At 49.6% G+C, this 17,204-nt stretch overlaps 3 protein-coding genes across 5 annotated transcripts in view; 1 reads left to right on the top strand and 2 right to left on the bottom strand.

Annotated features, from left to right (window-relative positions):
* The window catches only part of LOC308053701 (uncharacterized protein), a 25,798-nt gene extending 21,287 nt beyond the window's left edge, over positions 1–4,511 (bottom strand). Inside the window, exon 1 of the mRNA XM_080365290.1 lies at positions 1,588–4,511. The gene's annotated coding sequence lies outside the window, so the exon portion shown is untranslated. The remainder of the gene's footprint in view (positions 1–1,587) is intronic.
* Positions 2,036–10,188, top strand: LOC308053669 (cis-aconitate decarboxylase-like; the record flags this gene model as incomplete). The annotated part of the gene is given in 10 exon segments (XM_080365205.1): positions 2,036–2,056; positions 2,648–2,702; positions 3,680–3,834; positions 3,836–3,895; positions 3,899–3,905; positions 4,503–4,690; positions 4,865–4,957; positions 5,252–5,457; positions 6,126–9,906; positions 10,063–10,188. Coding segments are annotated over 9 exon segments (1,704 nt in total). The 3' UTR covers positions 7,045–9,906; positions 10,063–10,188.
* On the bottom strand, positions 10,178–17,204 carry GLOD5 (glyoxalase domain containing 5). Of its 3 annotated transcripts, XM_080365390.1 has the most exons (5): positions 16,488–17,204; positions 15,855–15,933; positions 13,555–13,704; positions 12,405–12,560; positions 10,181–12,193 (listed from the first exon to the last, which is right to left on the bottom strand). In XM_080365390.1, the coding sequence occupies exons 3-5, from the start codon at positions 13,693–13,695 to the stop codon at positions 12,041–12,043; spliced, it is 450 nt and encodes a 149-aa protein (XP_080221516.1). In that variant the 5' UTR covers positions 13,696–13,704; positions 15,855–15,933; positions 16,488–17,204; the 3' UTR covers positions 10,181–12,040. The 3 variants fall into 3 exon arrangements, with proteins under 3 accessions (XP_080221515.1, XP_080221516.1, XP_080221514.1); XM_080365389.1 differs by having other exon boundaries at positions 10,178–12,193; positions 14,222–16,679; XM_080365388.1 differs by having other exon boundaries at positions 10,182–12,193; positions 15,855–16,679.

Raw genomic sequence — 17,204 nt, 5'->3', positions numbered from 1 at the left:
CTGCCTTTGGCACGTTATAAGGACCCGTTTGTCTGCATGCACCCCCGAACTCTGATGATGTGACACCGCTGCTCCCCGCTCCACGCAACACAGCGAGGAGGGATCTCCCACCAAGCCCTTCCTTTGTGCTGAAGCCTGCAAGCTGGGCATCTTCAGCTGGGACTGGTGCAAAGTAACTCTTTGAGTAGGGATGATGCAGGGGACACAGGGCAGTGCAGAGGCAGAGGAGCAAGCGGGAAGTCCCTTTCTATCCTGTGGGGTCAGCCACAGTACACAGGGTACCAGCCAGCACAGCCACTGTCTGGGAAACGGCGAGGGTGGAGACCACCCCACAGTGAGGAGGCACCTGGAGACCTGGGCTGCTGCCAGGCCCTTCAGAGAGCGGGCTGTACCGAGCAGATGGGGCAGCCGGGGGTGATCCTTCCCTTGCACAATCCCTTGTGCAGCAAGGGCAAAGCCAAAGCCATCCCCTCACTCATGCAGCTGCCTCCGTATTCTTTCCTTTTCCTGCTTGCCTCTGGCATTCTTCAGCCTGGGGTTTGCAGAACCAGCTTGTGAGGTCCTGCCTCCCCTCTGGCTCTTCTCCCCTCAGCATGACCTCTGTGCCATGCCCATGTGGCCGGCATGCCAGCTGGGCTGAAGCCTCTGAACACCTTTTCTTTTCCTTGCAGCTTTGCTCACAATAACTCCCCTTCACCCCCCTCCAGGAAAGGTGACTCCCCTCTGCATGCCCTTTCCACCTTGCTGTTATACCTGGGCTTTGCAGACATCACCATGTGCATCTGCTTGGCATTGGCATCGGCATCTGCTGCCGGTGCTGCTTCACCTGGATAAATATTCATGGGAATATGCTGGGGTATGGACATTGCCTCCACAGGAGGCTGGAGCAAGGCTTTAGCATGCCATGGGACACATATATAAACACCACAACGTTCAGTTTTCAGACACTTACTCCCCCGTGGCATTTTGCAATTAGTTTCCCATCCCACCTTATTAATGATAACAAATGTTTATATAGCTCTGAGAAAATACTGCGTCTTTCAAGATAAACATGTTAAGAGAATAAAATGCAATTCTTTCTGCATAAGCACACAGCAAGATTAACGGTGCACGACAACGCTACACAGACAGATTAAATATCACAACCCTGACTGTCTTCTGGTGAAAAACAGCATGAAGCTGCCCGAGATGCATTGCTGCATTCAGAGTGATCGAGGCTCTGCCTAGCATTCGGTAGAAAATTCAGGTTGGTTTTAAATGCAGCCAGGCTGATATTCTACACAAAATAACATGCAGCACGTTAAACGTCCCCGGGTTTCACCACTGGACAAAGCAAAGAGCCATGGCATCCCCCCGGAGTCCAAACAAACGAAGGGTCCCAATGTCTCCTGGAAGCTACAGAGTTCATGTCTGCACTAACATTTCAATGAACCGGCAGCACATGGCAGGCAACAGCGCAGATCTGAATATTTAGAAGAAGGAGAGCTATGAAAAGATCCAGCCAAATGACAAAACACTGAATGTATTCAAGAAAAGCATCAAAGAAAACCACCAATGCCATGCTTCTCGCTCTGCAGCTTGGATTACCTGGTTTGGTGACACTTCAGCTCAATGTGAAGATGCTCTTGTCCTTCTCATTTCCTGGTAAATACCAGTTTTATAGTCGTCCTCTGTAGGAGGAGCCTGGGGGCAGTTGCTTCACCCATTGGCACCTGTGGCATTTTGGAGACAGGAATTTCCTTGAACTTTGTCAGTTATTGTCCTAAATCTTTTTTTATTTCCTGAAACCAGGGGGGTTTCCCTTCTGTTCAGTGGAGAAAAAACACCCCTCCTCATCTATTCCCCCCACCCTCTCAGTCCCCAGAGGCTGATGTCATCACACTTGAGATTCAGTTGCAAAAAAACAAAAAGCAAATTGCCTTTCAGAAGCATATATAAACCCTGACACCAAAGCACCTTTCGGAGAGACACCTCGCCCATCCCTCGAATAGAGCAGTGCAGAGCTGGGCATCAAGCAGTGGTAACAGCCACCAGCATGGTCTACTTAACCTTACAGGTAACTACTTTTTCGTGTGCGAAACCTCTCCGTCTTTGATCTTTCCTTTTTCACTTTAAGGAGGTAATGTCATTTCGCGGGTGGTTCCTCAACTGATCGAAACAGTCGTGACATTCAATGCAAACCTGCCCCAATACTAACAAAATCAGATGGCTTTCACAGACACTTTATTCATAGTTACTAACCTGTTCCTTCCATGCCTGTCCCTTTTATGTGTCCCAGACGTGTTTTGTACGGTGCCACGGCGGGGAGGGTGTTGTTGTTGGGACGTGTTCTGTGGGGTTTTTTCTCCTGGTGTCCACTCTGAGCTGGTCCTGCTCACAGCCGTAAGAGGATTTCATGGTAGATTTGAAAAGGCTGTGCTGCCCCTTCTACTGTACTGCTTTATTTCCCTGGCTGTTCTTGGCACGCCTGCTGGACTGAGCTTTGGAAAATATTTTTTTTTCTCCTTTAAATATGTAGTTAGTTTTATCCGCTTGTTTGATCTGTAAGTGTCCTACAATGCCATGTTAGAGGCACAGCCACTAAAACGGCTCTGAAAAAGATGAAGCAGCTTAGGTGAGAAATGCTCTTTCTCTCTCTTTACTCTAGAAAACCCAGAAGTTCTTGGCAAGCTCCCGGCAAGTTCACAAAACTGCTGCTCATGGTTTGTATCTCTCTGCAGAACAGCATTCCGTACCCTTTTTTAAAAAAGCATCCCAAAATAATCATGTAATTACTTTAAAAAAAAAAAAAATTGCTGAGCTAAGCGCACTGAGATAAACTACTCAAATTCTTGGAAGTCAAAGCATGCCAGGGGGGTCTTGCGATGGTTATTGCCCTCGGTTGCTTAAGAACCAGGAGAAAAGTAACATGTGGTAAAAATGTTGACAGCTAACCCTGCGCTCAGACAGAATTTTTAACTGATTTAGAACCAGACTTTCCAAATTCTTACTCTTTGACCATAAATGTAAGATATTTAAATTGCAGCTGTCATCAGGTTGCTCTGATCCTTAACTCCTCGGTTTGTCGTTACTTCTTTATTACACCTGATCTTGCTGTCAGCATTGCTCGAGGTGGCTGGCGGGCTGCCCTCCGTGCCCCGCAGCCGCTGCACCGGCTTCGGCAGTGCTGTACCTCCACAGCTTCCCTGCTCGAACAAACTGAACAGAACTTTGCTTGTGGCCACTTGGTCTATTATAAGTTTGTCAACTCATTTTAGAAAATGTTATTAATAGAATCATACGATCATTTAGATTGGAAAAGACCTTTGAGATCATCAAGTCCATCTGTTAACCCAGGACTATAGAATAAATGCAATTAATGTTACTTAATGAACACTTGAGAACAAGAGAAATAACAATAATAATCCATGCAGATCTATTTGGTCTTGGTCAGAGTCTTTTTTTAATTATTATTTTATTTATTAAGTTCTGCAGCACAGCTGCCATACCAGGATAAAAACATTGCGGTCTCAAAATGCTTTTGACTGAAGGGTTAAAAAAATATCGCTGCCTACTGAAGTGACAAAGGGCATTTGATGACAGGAAGGAAGCAATCAGAATTTTATGGGTGCAGTGTGATTTGAGCAGTTTTTCCTGAAGCCTCTCCAACCTAGCTTGACTTCACTGTTCCCTTCTTGAGGGCGTTGGTGCTTTCGTTTGCGGTCTACTGAAGATGCTCTCAGAGCACACAGAGAGGATGCAGATTTCTGTCAGCAGAAGGTTTCCAAACTGCTGAGTGTTACAGATTCCTATAGCAATATATTTCATCAAGCCGCTGCAAGGGGTGAATTTTATTTCAGTGAGTCACAGCAATGATGACATTCTCAGCTGTGTTTACAAGTGGTTTTTAGACTCCTAGGCTCTAGGTGAGTCCAAATACATTTGCAGGCAAACTGTGAGTCACTAAGCATGACATTTAAAAATGAATACAAGCTAGTGAAATTAGGGAATGGCCATTTTGTTAATTGGGATATTTTCTGTTGAAAAGAAGTGTTGTATGTACCTGCTAATTTTGATGAGGTTTCCTGTAAGATGTTGAACAAAGTATTTTTATTTTCTTGCTTCAGTCATCTGATTTTTCATGTGGTTGGTTTCATTTGAATGTTAATACCATCTTTTATCTATGTGCATGTGCGTGTGTAGCCCCTGCATACATATATACATATATATGGATCTGCAATCACGCAAATGTTAGCTATATTTAATTTTATAGCTTTCCTACTCTCATGTGCACTCTCAAAATTATGTCGTAAATTATAATGGGTCATAATAATTATAATTCTATGAATTATAAATGCATCAAAACAAAGCAATTTGTCACTGCAATTAAAAAGTGCAATGGTCCCAAACTGGATATTGCTCCTCAGTAAGTTCAGTGAGACCAGAGAGTGAAGACCTGCGAGCTGTCAGCACATGGCCCACACGTGTCTTTACCCCCTCCCCTCTCTCTCTCGCTGCTGCAGTGGTGGCCAGGAGTGCTCCAGAGGAGACCGTGACCAGCAGCTTTGCCTCCTTCATCCATGCAGTTCAACCTGAGCACTTGTCTAAGACTGTCCGTGACCGGAGCAAGAGGATGATCCTTGATAGCATTGGGGTTGGCCTTGTGGGCAGCACGACGCATGTGTTCGATATCGCTCTGCAGTACTGCCGGGTAGGAATGGCCCCATACTACCAAGTACTTACGTGGTCCCCACCCAGGCACCACCAACAAGGCCTTATTTCATGGCTGATGTAAAGCTTTGGCTTTGCAGTAGAGAGGTCTTCTGGTATCACGCGGTCACTGCTTCACTCAAGGTCCTCACCTGAACTTCCTTCCCTTTCACAGGAGCTGTACTCTTCAGTTGCCGTGAGCTCTGTCTATGGCAAGACAGGCGTAAAGCTCTCTCCCACGCTGGCTGCGTTCACCAATGGAGTTGCGGTAAGGCAGGCTCTTCCAGGAGAGGGTCTCCTTTGCGGTGCCTTCAAGGACACTAGTTAGTATTAGGGGAAGCAGACTGGTCATTGGGAGGGACAGTGGGGGACAAGAAGTCACGGGCTCCTCTGCAGTCTTGCACACTGCTTTCAGAGGGACCAAACAGCCACCACGGGGGCCACCAGGGGACTGGGTGGATGTTGTTGCAGAGGTAGCCTCAGCAATATCAGCAAGGACCCCTAGGTCCCTCAGCTTCCAGCCCCCTTCACTGGCACGTCCTTATCCCCATTTCTCTGGCAGACTCACTCCATGGACTTCGATGACACCTGGCACCCTGCTACTCACCCATCAGGGGCTGTTCTGCCGGCTCTTCTGGCAGCTTCCCAGATGCTACCTCCAAGCACCAAACCCAATGGCATGGATTTCCTGCTGGCATTTAATGTGGGCCTGGAAGTGCAAGGAAGGCTCATGCATTTCTCCACTGAGGCTCACAACATTCCAAAAAGGTAAACCTCCTTTTCTTCACCGACTAGGAAGAGGATTGGTGAGCTGATGAGGTACCACACATTCATTTGGTTGCCTCCAGTGATCTTGCCTGAAAAATAACCTTCAAGAGGACTACCACTGGGTCTGCACTGTCATCATCTAAACTAACCAAGGCAAGAGCACAGGACAGGCAGCAGCCCACAGCCATGCAGACAGCTTAACTATGGGCACAGTGCCTGGCATGATTTCTGCCTGTGACAACTGCCATTCACCAGGCAGTGCCCTGGTGTTGAGCAATGGGTGGCACCAGTCAGCAGCTGTTACTCTTGGGCATGTTGGATGAAGCCACCTTATTTGTCGGGAGGGGGGGGGGGGGGGGAGAAATTTTGGTTGTATGGACACAAGCCATGCCACCTACTCTTAGGGAAAATTAAAAATTGCTTTCTGGAGATGCTGAACTTACTCGGTCTCCAATGAAGTTTCACATAGATGCTTAGTTTTTAGATAGCTAAACTTTGAATTAGGTGAATTAGGTGAGTCTCAAGGGATTTCCATTGGCTGGCTTGTTACTGCCTATGGAACTTACATGTTCATTTCCAGTTCCATAGGCAGGTCTGGCAGGTGAGGAGCTTGGCTGCTTCCTGTGCCAAGGAGGCAGAGATGATCATATCTGCAATTTCTCCTTTAGGTTCCACCCTCCCTCGGTGGTCGGTACCTTGGGCAGTGCTGCGGCCACTGCAAAACTGCTCGCTCTCAGCACAGCCCAGTGCGCACATGCTTTGGGCATTGCTGCATCGCTTGCCGGGGCGCCCATGGCAAACGCTGCCACCCAAGCCAAGCCATTGCATATCGGAAACGCCACCCGCCTGGGCTTCGAAGCAGCACTGCTGGCTGCTCGAGGGATGGAGGCTAACCCCTTAATTCTGGATGATATCCCTGGTTGCTCTGGGTTCAGTGCTTTCTACAGTGTCTATCAACCCAAACCACTGTCCACACCAAGCGATCATCATGAGTTCCTCTTGGAGAAGCAGGATATTGCTTTCAAGCGATTCCCAGCCCACTTGGGGATGCACTGGGTGGTGGATGCTGCCTTGTCTGTCCGGAATCTCTTCATCAACTATGCAGGGTCCTTCTCTCCTTCTTTGATCCGCACCATTGTGCTGAAGATCCCAGTGTCGAAGTACATCAATCGGCCTTTCCCCAGCTCTGAACACCAGGCTAGACACTCCTTCCAGTTCAACGCCTGTACTGCCCTATTGGATGGCGAAGTAGGTCTCAGCTCCTTCACAGAGAGCAGCATCCACCGGCAGGAGCTAAGGGAGCTGCTGGACAAAGTGGTGGTGGAGCACCCTGAAGATAATGTGGCCAACTTTGACAAGATGTACGGAGAGGTGGCACTGCTCCTGCACAGCGGGGATGTCCTGACAGGCAAATGTGACACCTTCTATGGGCACTGGAGGAAGCCTCTGAGCAAAGAATCGCTCCTGAAAAAGTTTCGATCCAACGCTTCTCATGTGCTTCAAGAAGAAAAAATAGAAACCATCATCACTATGGTGGACAACCTGGAGAATCTGTCAGATAGTTCCCAGCTGGCCTGCAGCCTGTGAGGGAGCCGCAATTTTGATTAGGCACTTGTCCTGGTGTAACTCTTGATTCCTTTCTTCATTGGTGCTTTACTATTGATTTCCAAATACAGGAAAGTTCCCACCCCTTGAAGTCAAAGTAGACGCTTTAATACCAAAGGAGCCCACGAGGCAGGAGGTGTGTCTGTGTCGGTAGTTAGAACACAGATTAAATTTCAACGCATGGTTGATGTTGTCTGAGTAGCTGAAAGGCCACCGCAAATACATTTATAAAATACATTTAAAAAAATCCCATGGAAATCTATGAGAATCCTGGGATATCATCTGGAAGCCGGTTCCCCAGAAGGAATTGTGTCTAGATATTTTTTAAAGCTACATTCAAAGTTTTTGTCTGTGCAGAATGCCTGACTTCTGAGTCTGGGATGACGAAGTTCAGCTGCAAAATGTATGTTTTCCTTAATGCTCTTCTGGACACCTTTTGGATCATGGTGAGTTAGTCATGCTGGCCAGATGAAAAATCCATCAGTTACTGTAAAGAGCCCTGCCTGCAAAATTCTCAGGCAGAGGATTGTTTTTGTCTTTTCCAGTAAACTCCCCCCATTTCTCCAGCACTTGGGAAGTGTTTGCCACTTCTCTGTGTACAAGGGATGGTTCAAGGACCCTTAAAACCTGTATGTCTTTTCTGAGTGAAAGGCAACTGGTAGGTGAGGAACCCTGCATCCTGTGACTCCTGTGAGGTGATCCCTGCTGGTTCTAGGGCTGTGCCACATCATCCCTCCTGGCTTTGAGCCAGTCGCCCAGGCACCTACTCAGAGCTGGCTCACCAGAGGTGGTATCTATAGTCTCTGCAGAGACGGGCACCTCTGGATGGTGACCTGGGCACATACACGCTGTGACTCACATTGGGAAGTTCCTGTTTCTCTCCCACGAGAGGAGGGAAAGCTAACTGAGACTCAGTTCTTAACCCATCTTCCCAGCTGGGATGAAATCAGTACTTGTGCTGAGTAGCCATTCACTGAAAGGCTTTCTTACCCTGCATCCTTTCTCAACGGTGAGACGGAGAACTATGCAATATTCCTCTGTACATTAAACAGATACTGTGATTGCTGATCCAAAGGACTTGTTTCCAATACAATCGTGATATAGGTACAGAATCTGTTGCAGAAGTGAGGGTTGCCTTCTGCAAGGGGGACCGAGATGGGACTAGACAGGCAAGAAGGAATGTGGGCCGGTTCCTTTTTAGCTTGCTGGTAGTGGTCAATGCAGAGAACTTTCCAGCCAGAGCAAAACTGTTTGCCCACCTGTTAATCCACTCTCTCCTACTGTCTAGCATATTCACACTGAATCTTTCTGAATAAAGAACTGAAGTAAATCAATTTTCTGCATAAAGATTTAATGCTACATCATGTAGATCATCAGGTTTTCACTTTTAATCTGAACATATGCAATACAGAGGCTTATCCAATAGATGGGGAACCCAGCAGAGGCCAGGACAGCTAGAAGGCTGGCCTGTGGCCAGTGATTTTTCCAGAGTCATATATTTACATGGAGCCCTGCAGGCCATTTTTCCTGGTGAGAACAATAGCTATGAACCAGCAAAGCCTGGCTGTCATTAAACACAATCTCTCAACAAGGAGAAGTTCCCCAGTGTTTCTCCATTAAGCAATGGTTTTCAAATACTTGCTAAGTTTCCATGACAAGCTTCTGGTTTCCCTTGGTTCGACTCAGGTGTGAGATCACCAAAAATGTCATTCCATGTTTCACAGCCCAGTGAGCTGGAAGCCCACAGAGCCAGTGCCTTCCAAGTCAGCCATTAGCTCAACATTTGTCAAGGGAATCAATATGAGTGACGGAACTGAGATGGGCTTCAGTGGAGGGAACAACACATCTCAGTGCATTATCAGTGGTTTCAATGTCCTAATATTTGTTCCAATGTTCTCATTCCCATGCCTTCTGCACTATGCTGCAGTGATGCCATGTAGCAGTGAAGCTGAGCATGGGAGGAGAGAACTAGCACTTTTTACTGTTGGTACTGGAGCAGAAATAAAGAACTTTTCAGTTGGGTTTCAGGCTACATTTTGTCCCTGAAATCCAGAAACCCTTCCAGACCTCATTCTTGTCTTGGCTGTCCCATCAGGTGCAATCGTGGCACCTTTTGACAGATGACATGTAAAATTAGGAAGGGAAGGCACGGGAAGGCTGGCAGGGTCCAGCTTTCCTTTCCTTGGGCCCCTGATCAGTTGAAGTAGTAAGTGGCTTTTCCAGAGCATCCAGGAGCTAAAAGCATTCCTGAGATTTTTTTCATTCATGGTAGTTCCTCTAAAAGCCTAGGACCCTGAAAACACCTTCAGTATCCCAGCCCAGGGAAGTGCCTCACTTGTTTTTTCTGGTTTCAAACAGCAAATGTTTCATATCCTTAAGTAATTAGGAGGCCCAAACCCCTAGCCAGGGAAGCAAAGCCTTAAAAAAGCCAACGGAAAAAGTGGCCTGCGAAAATTACAGACCAGCTTGTGTGACACTGAGGGTATTCAGTCCTTAATATGGCGCCACCAAAGTCCCCAACTTCCTCTCTCAGGCTGAATAAGAAAAGAGCCATTGTCCTTTCTACTGCTGTTCCAAGATAAATGACATTTAAAATTAAGAAAAGGAAGCACTTCCCTGCAAACATATTTATGGTAGGAAGCTCAATGAATGAAAGGAGACTTGCTGTGCAGAGCCAGCCAGGATCCGTGTTGGTGATCAATCCATAACTACAGTCCCACGCCAGGAATTACCAGGGCTCAGCTGGCACAAGTGCTTGGCCAGGGAGAAGCCCTGAGCAGCTGAAAGTGGGGGAATGCGAGGCAGGGCTGGTGGGAGCAGGATCAGCCCCCTCCCATGGGCAAGGTCTCCCCCCGTGGGCGTGCCCCCCCCCCGCCCCGTGGGCAAGGTCCCCCTCCCGTAGGCAAGCCCCCACCCCCCGTGGGCATGGCCCCCTCCTGTGGGCATGCCCCCTGCCTTGGGCAAGGGCCCTCCCGTGGGTATGCCCACCTCGTGGGCAAGGTCCCCCTCCCGTGGGCAAGGTCTCCCTCCCGTGGGCATGGCCCCCCCGCCATAGGCAAGGTCTCCCTCCCGTGGGCGTGGTCCCCCTCCCCTCGGGCAGGACCCCGCCGTGGGCAGGACCCCCGCGGGCAGGGCACGGCCTCGGCCCTCAGCACCCTGGAGAGCAGCCGCCGCCGGGGCCGCGGGCCCCGCTCCCGGGGGTCCCTCCCGGGGGTCCCTCCCGAGGGCCCCACCGTGGCTTCATGCACTGGGTAAAGCTCATGAGATGCCGGTGGCTTTCTCCCACGGCGACTCTCGTCTTTAGTTGCCACAACTGGTTCAACTCGAGCCGCTTTCATCCCTTGGGCCACCGCCGGCACAAGCTTGTGAGCACCTGAAGCACCCAGGTTTTTAGGGCTTTGCAAGTTTTTGCACCATGGAGAATTTTGGTGCAAAATTCTCCCGAAACGCCAGAAAAAAAAAATAGGACAGTTCAGGAATTACTTCAATTTTAGGGAGGATTTTGACTGTAGAGGTCAGAACAGTCCTCTCTGCCTTCCAACACCGTTTCCGTGATGATGACATTGCTACCGCAGTGTGGCCAGCTAGGGAACTGCTCTCCTTGAAAAACCCCAAGTCATTCTTGATTGCTTTATGCTTTCTAAATAATTGAGGAATTGCTTTTTAAATAATTAAAGAAAGAAAAAACCTTAGGACAGTCCCACAAGCACCTGAGTGCCATCGGTCAGAGTGGACTGTGCTGCAGCAGCCCACTGCCCCAGCCCTGCCGGCACACCTTCCTCCTCCTCACTGCGGTGAGCCCTGCCTCCCTCCATGACATGCAGGCAGCTCGATGCCAGAGATCCTGGAGCAACCATGGGTGCCTCTTCTGGACAGAGGAAGACAAGAGCATTGGCCTTCCTCTCCCTGGTCCAGAGGCTCTCCCAGGCTCTGGGCATGTTGCCACAGGGGGTCAAGTTTTGCAAGGAGGCTGCTATTCCCAAGATGAAGTACTGAGAGAAACAGTCCACAGGAATGTGTTGTGCATGGGGATGGAAAGGAGGACCAAATCCCCCACCCCACCCCCAAGCTGCAGTGCAAGGTTGCATCCTTCCCTTGGCAGCGGGATGTGCAGGCCAGACACACGCAGCTGGTGCAGGGGCCAGAGCAAAGCCCTGTTGCTGCCTTAAACAGGGCAACTAGGCTGGACTGCAAGGGGGAACTGATGTTTTCTGGCTGATGCCAGCATCTTCTCAGCACCTTATTTCCCTCTCACCCCTTCATAAATCTGGGTGAACTCCCCAAATTTAGACACTCTCCCCTCCATGCAGCCATCTCATCTCTGCTTTTTCCCATCCCAGGTGACAGGAACCTTGTAACTATTTATGCAGAGCTGAGTATGAGGCACAGAGGTTTGACCTCAGGAGCACTGTGTCAGGCACTGAGGCCACATTCCTGGTTTCCAGGCAGGAACTGGGTTTCAACAGTCACAGCTGGAATTACACCACTGGTTTGGTGTGAGAGCCACCAATGCCAGCCAGCCTGAGTCAAAGCAAGCGGGCAGATGGAGAGGAAGAGAGATGGAAATCTTCAGCTGTGTAAAAGCGACTATAAAGAGGAGAGCAATAGCAAATTCTTTTGTGTTCGTGGTGGACAGTGCGGAAATGAGGGGCTTCAACTGCAGCAAAAGGGGTGTCAGGCTTCAGGAAAAATGTCTCAACAAGTGTAGTGCAGCAGCAGCAGGACAGATCTTGCAAGAATCTGTCATGAAGTCTCCATCTATGGTGATTTATAAAAGTAGGATTCACAATCAGGGGTGAGAGCTGAGCAGGTTGCCTTGGGAAAACTCTCGAGGTTCATGCAGCCCTATTCTTACAGCTGAGATCTGAGACTTGTCCCAGGTTTGCAAAATAAAATCTTGAACCTGTAAAGTGGCCATCAAAAGCCTGGCCTCTGCATCCTGTCTCCTCCTGGGACACGAGCAGAGTATGGGTTGTGGTTAGGGTTCCCCTCCGTTGACTGCAGCTGCTTCTGTGCAGTATCTGGAAACCTCGATCAGGTTCTCATCGGGATCTCGGAAGTAGATGGATGTTATTGGACCCATAGCACCAGTTCTGGCCACGGGACCCTCTTCAATAATCACCCCACAGGCCTAGGAGGAGACATAAGAGCAGAGGTTCAGTGCTTAAGGTAGTCTTATCAGGGCACTGGGTACTCTTCCCCCTGCCTTGAAAACCTGAGCTGCTGGATGAGACAGTTCTGACATTCCCCGAGACACAGACCCTGAAAGTGTTGCTTCGGATGCTCTGGCTTCATGCCTCTTGGTGTCACACTGCCCTGTGGACACTCTATGCCTTCCTTACCTTGAGATGATCCAGCAGCTGGTCTAGGGGCACCTGTGTGATAAGGCAGATGTCTGCAGAGCCAGGGACTGGGCACCGAGCCTTGGGTTCAAACTCCTTCCCAGCCTCATGCAGGTTAAACTTCTGGTTACCAAAATGTAAAGCTTTGCGATTTTCCTGTCCCCAAAGAAAAGAAAGTGCAATGAGACTTACTGGGCTGGAAGCCTTCAACATCCACTCACCTGGGTAGTCCTAAAAGTCCTGGGGACCTGGCTGTAGTCCTGCTAGCTCTGGGCTTTTGCTGTGGCAACCCAAGACAAGAACTGACCGCTGCAAAGCTCCCATGACTCACCCAGGAAAGTCCTACAGCCACATGCAGCTACTCAAACCCAGTGATGTAGTTTTGTGTTTGGGGCACTCTCCAGCCTGCCTGGGCAGCAGTCGCACAAATAATGCGCAGGCTGATGCTGCAGTGGGAACAAAGGTGAGGCAACGGACAGAAGGTGATGAAGGAGTTTTTGGCATCTCTTTTTTTTGCAGACTCTCAAGGAGATTTCTGCAGGCTTATATGGCAGCTGAGTCCTGAAACCCCATGGATATCCAGGAGACTGACCTGCCAGTTGTGCCCACCTGAAGAAGACCCCGAAGCTCACCATAGCCTTGGGATGTGAGTGCAACTGCTTTGAAGAGGACTGATGGGGCAGGAGAAAAGGACATAAGTTTGGAAGTTAAAAAAGTGCAGCGTGTATGTCCAAAACAGGCCAAGTGGCCTGAAGCTTGGGCAGGAGATGAGTTGGGGCTGCTCTGAAAGTGTTAACCAACTTTTCCTCTCTTTGCCAATGGAAATACCAAAACAAGAGCCTGTCAGACATTTTCAGAAGATGCGTGGCTTTGAGGGTTCTCCTCCTTCAGTCCTAGGTATTGTTTTTCAAAGAAGCTTTCTTTTTTTGTCACGTTGTCTCCTTCTGCAGCGAGGTTTGGACTTTCTTCTGGCTCAGCTTGAGTCTGTTGAAATTCGGAGCTTGATGGCCTGCAGCTTGTGCTAGTCCTACCATCCTGACCCCAAGGAGGTGCCCCAGAGAACCTATTAGAGATCCACAAGGCCCAGCCACTGGCCAGAACTGCAGCTCCAGATCCTCTAGGCCTGAGCCGAGCCTATGCCCCGTGTTACCTTGAAAGTCTTCACCTCCATGCCCAGGACTTTGGAATAAAAGGCCACAGCATCCTCAATGTTCTTCACAGTCAACACAAGGTGGTCCAGACGCTGGATGAAACATGAGGGTGGACTCATACACTCTTCCTTCCAGGACATATCTCAGGACTGGGAAACCACCATGCAAAATCACAAAACATGAAAATTAGGAGCATCCAGGTACTCAGGGAAATGGTCCAGGCAGCTGTGATCCCTGGCAGTCTCCAAGGCCAGGTTGGACTGGGCTTGGAGCAACCTGGGCTAATGGAAGGTGTCCCTGCCCATGGCAGGAGATTAGAGCTAAATGATTTTTAATGTCCCTTCCAACCCAAACCATTCTATTATTCTATGAACTGAACCATGAATAGAGATCAAACAGGTCTTCTTTTGACCTGTAGGTGGCACAAGTACAGAAGCAATAAATTCTCCTCCCTGGAAGGCCCTCAGACCCCCACTTTGCTCTGGTGGGGCACCTGAGCATGCCAGAGCCCCTGCCTGGGGCCAGATCTGAAAAACCAGCTGGGTGACCTCGCTGGAGGCTGATGTCACCGAGATGCTGAGCTCCCAGTGCACAAAAACCTGTGTGCACCAAGGATGGACCATGTATGGGATCCTTCATTCCAACTCCCTCTGGTGTCCTCCCAACCTCTTTCATGTCCAGGTGCGGACACTCATCCAAGTGGAGCAAAGACAGAGAGTGAAGACAAGCTGGGCCCTGGCAGTGTGATAGGAAATCACAGAATCCTCTCGAGCTGGAAGTGACCCATCAGGATGTCTCTGGGGGAAGAACATTCCTGTGAGAAGAGAGCACCAGGGCTGAAGCAGCTGCCTGGTGTCCCCATGGGAAGGCGCTGTGTCGTCATCTTACAGGAAGGGAACAGAATCCCTTCTGGTGCCTATATAATGTAGATGTAAATCATGGGATCATAAGATAGGGACTGTGGCCCTGACCAGCACCAAGAGGATGGAAACTTGCCACCAACACAACTGCACTGTGGAACCGAGCCCAAGGGGCAAATGGGTGAGTGGCTTGGCAGGAGAAAATCATGTTTAGGAAAATTAAGAATGCTGGAAATATTTCAGTGCCCTACTTGTCACATCTCTGCTTCACTGCAGCCCCATCCACACCAGAGCAGGATCCCTGATGCTCCTGCTCTGATGACTCCAATGACCCACTGATGATCCCTGAACCTCTGATCATCAACACACATTTAAAGCAGGCTCGGGCTGTGTTGCTCCATGGCAGCAGGTCTTCTGCTGTTCCCCAGAGCCTGGGAGCACCGTTGCACTAAGCTGTGAAAAGGAAATGGATTTGGCCCTGAAGTTTTAATTTCATTTTGGGTTTGGTTGGTTTTACCTTCAGAAAACCTGGGTGTGGAAACTAGGAAGGCTGTGACGTGCCCCTCAATGACAAGTGGAGTCCAGTTTCCTTCAAATCAGTAACAGCTCTCTACATTTACTTCTAACTCTTAAAAAGCCCCAAATCCTGACACAAATGACAATTCACACTTCTGAGACCCTCAACAATTTCTCCACTGACACCCCTGTACAAGGGAAGCTTGACACTCCTGCTGCCTCTTGGGGGAGGAAACAGATGGAAAATAAAGCCTCTTGACACTAAGGCAGCATGAAGTGGCACAAATCAGGAAGACAGCCGACTACACCAACCCCTTTTTGGCCTTGCCATTTGCCTTCAGACTGCTAGGTGTCATCAGCTGGCAGAGGGTGAGGCTGATGCTGGAGATTCAAGGAGATGCAGCATGAGGGTAATCAACAGTCTGAGCTTACGGGGGTTCTTGGTGCTTTCTCTTGTGTGGGAAACACCTCGCAAGGAAGGATCTCAAAGCCCCGCTGACACAGGAGCAAGGTCAGCATAAAGCCAGTCTCACCCGGGCATCTGCTCACTGCAGTCGGGGGGGCTCGCTTGGAGCAGGAGCCAGACGCCCCCGAGCCCAGCTGTGGCATGACCAGTGATGGCACCAGTTACGGGGGCAGCTGTGGGCAGAGACAGCGGGAAGTCACTGCTCCTCCTTGCTGCCAGCGTTTGGTGTCCAACAGCCTCACCTCCGAGCAGCCTGGGCTCAGCCCCTCGCGAAGTCCTGTCCGCCCTGCCAGCTTTCCTGGGTGCTCCCAAGTTGCAGGGCCCCCCCGTCACAGCCTGCAGCTCCCCCCTCCTGCTGAGCCAGCCTTGCAAACACAGCCCTCCCCTCCCCTCCCACGGCAGCCCCTCACAGACAACCACAAGGAAATCACACTGCAGAAACAGGGTGAGTGAGTACCTGTGAGAGGGGGCGAGCAGCCGGGCCAGCCGGTGCCCCTTCCCTCCTGACCGTCGTCTTCCTGCTGCCTGGCGCCGAGCTGTGTGAGCAGCAATGTCGCAGCGGAAAGAAGTGGGGGAATGGCGAGATTAGAAAGAGGAGCTCCGAGCACTGCTCCCCGCAGAGGTGTACCTTGACCCAAAGGACCTGAAAGTCCAACTACAGAGAGTTTCTTGAAAAATCCCGGAAAAAGAGGCTGGATATTTTAGCCACCTATTGGCCCCTTTGCAAGGGAAAGGTGTGTTAATGTGCTATATTAAAGCGCACAGCTGAGTTTGGTGCCCAGACGGTGGCTTATTGTCAGGAAGAAGTAAGGATATCCCTGGAGAAGGCTGCAGCAGGCTCCCCCCCCTCCCCGCCCCCCCCCCCCCCCCCCCCCCCCCCAGCAGCGGGCAACACGCCTGTTCACCTCTTTGCCTCCAAGATTATTTTCTGCCATGCAGCATGCTGAGGTCTTACTGCCCTGCTGCCCCTGGGAGCACTGCAAGCTCCCACTAGTAAAAGACGTGTGAGCTGTAGGTGCCATGCTAACAGCCAATGTGTAGCAAGGAGCAACAGGAAGAGCCTCAGGGTGATGTGCACAGTTTTGAGCACCTTTTTGAACGCCCCTTTCTGCAAACAGACATGTCCAAAGGGGTTCTCTGTGGCCTGAGGTTTTCTTTTTCTTCCTTTACAGAACCCAAACCTGTAAAAAATAAAATGGAGTTTTGAAAGTTGTGAGGCTCTTGGGCCGTTGGCTCCAAAGGAGCAAGTAGTTCTGGCTGTGGAAAAGCTGCCATGCAAGTGGTTCAAGGCACACGACATTCTGTGTTAAAATCATCCTGCCTAGACCTTCTCCACCCAAGCTGCCCATGCTTGAATGTGTACAGCAAAACACCAAATAAAACCATAATTCCCAAGACGTGGAAATAGCTGAAATCTTTCCTTTTCTTTTCTTTTCTTTTCTTTTCTTTTCTTTTCTTTTCTTTTCTTTTCTTTTCTTTTCTTTTCTTTTCTTTTCTTTTCTTTTCTTTTCTTTTCTTTTCTTTTCTCTTCTCTTCTCTTCTCTTTTCTGCCTCAGTGGAAAGGACATCTGTGGGCTGCTGTGGGAGGGAGCACTCAAAGTGCCTGCATCCTTTTGGGATTTTTCTCCCATAATTATCCTAGTTGGCCCACAGAATTGCTCCTAAATATACTTCATGGGTTATCATCTACTGTCAGCTAGAAATGGTGAGGTTGAGTAGGTTAGACAAGATAATCCTGGGACATGCAACACCACCCTCGTGCCTTCCTTGCCTTGAAGGTCACTGTGGGTTTCCTCAAGCTGGAGAA

This window comes from Falco punctatus, assembly GCF_963210335.1.
Source record: "Falco punctatus genome assembly, chromosome: 15".
Classification (NCBI taxonomy): Eukaryota; Metazoa; Chordata; class Aves; order Falconiformes; family Falconidae; genus Falco; species Falco punctatus.
Note: the sequence above shows the minus strand (reverse complement) of the source record. Positions and strands in the feature narration are given on the sequence as shown.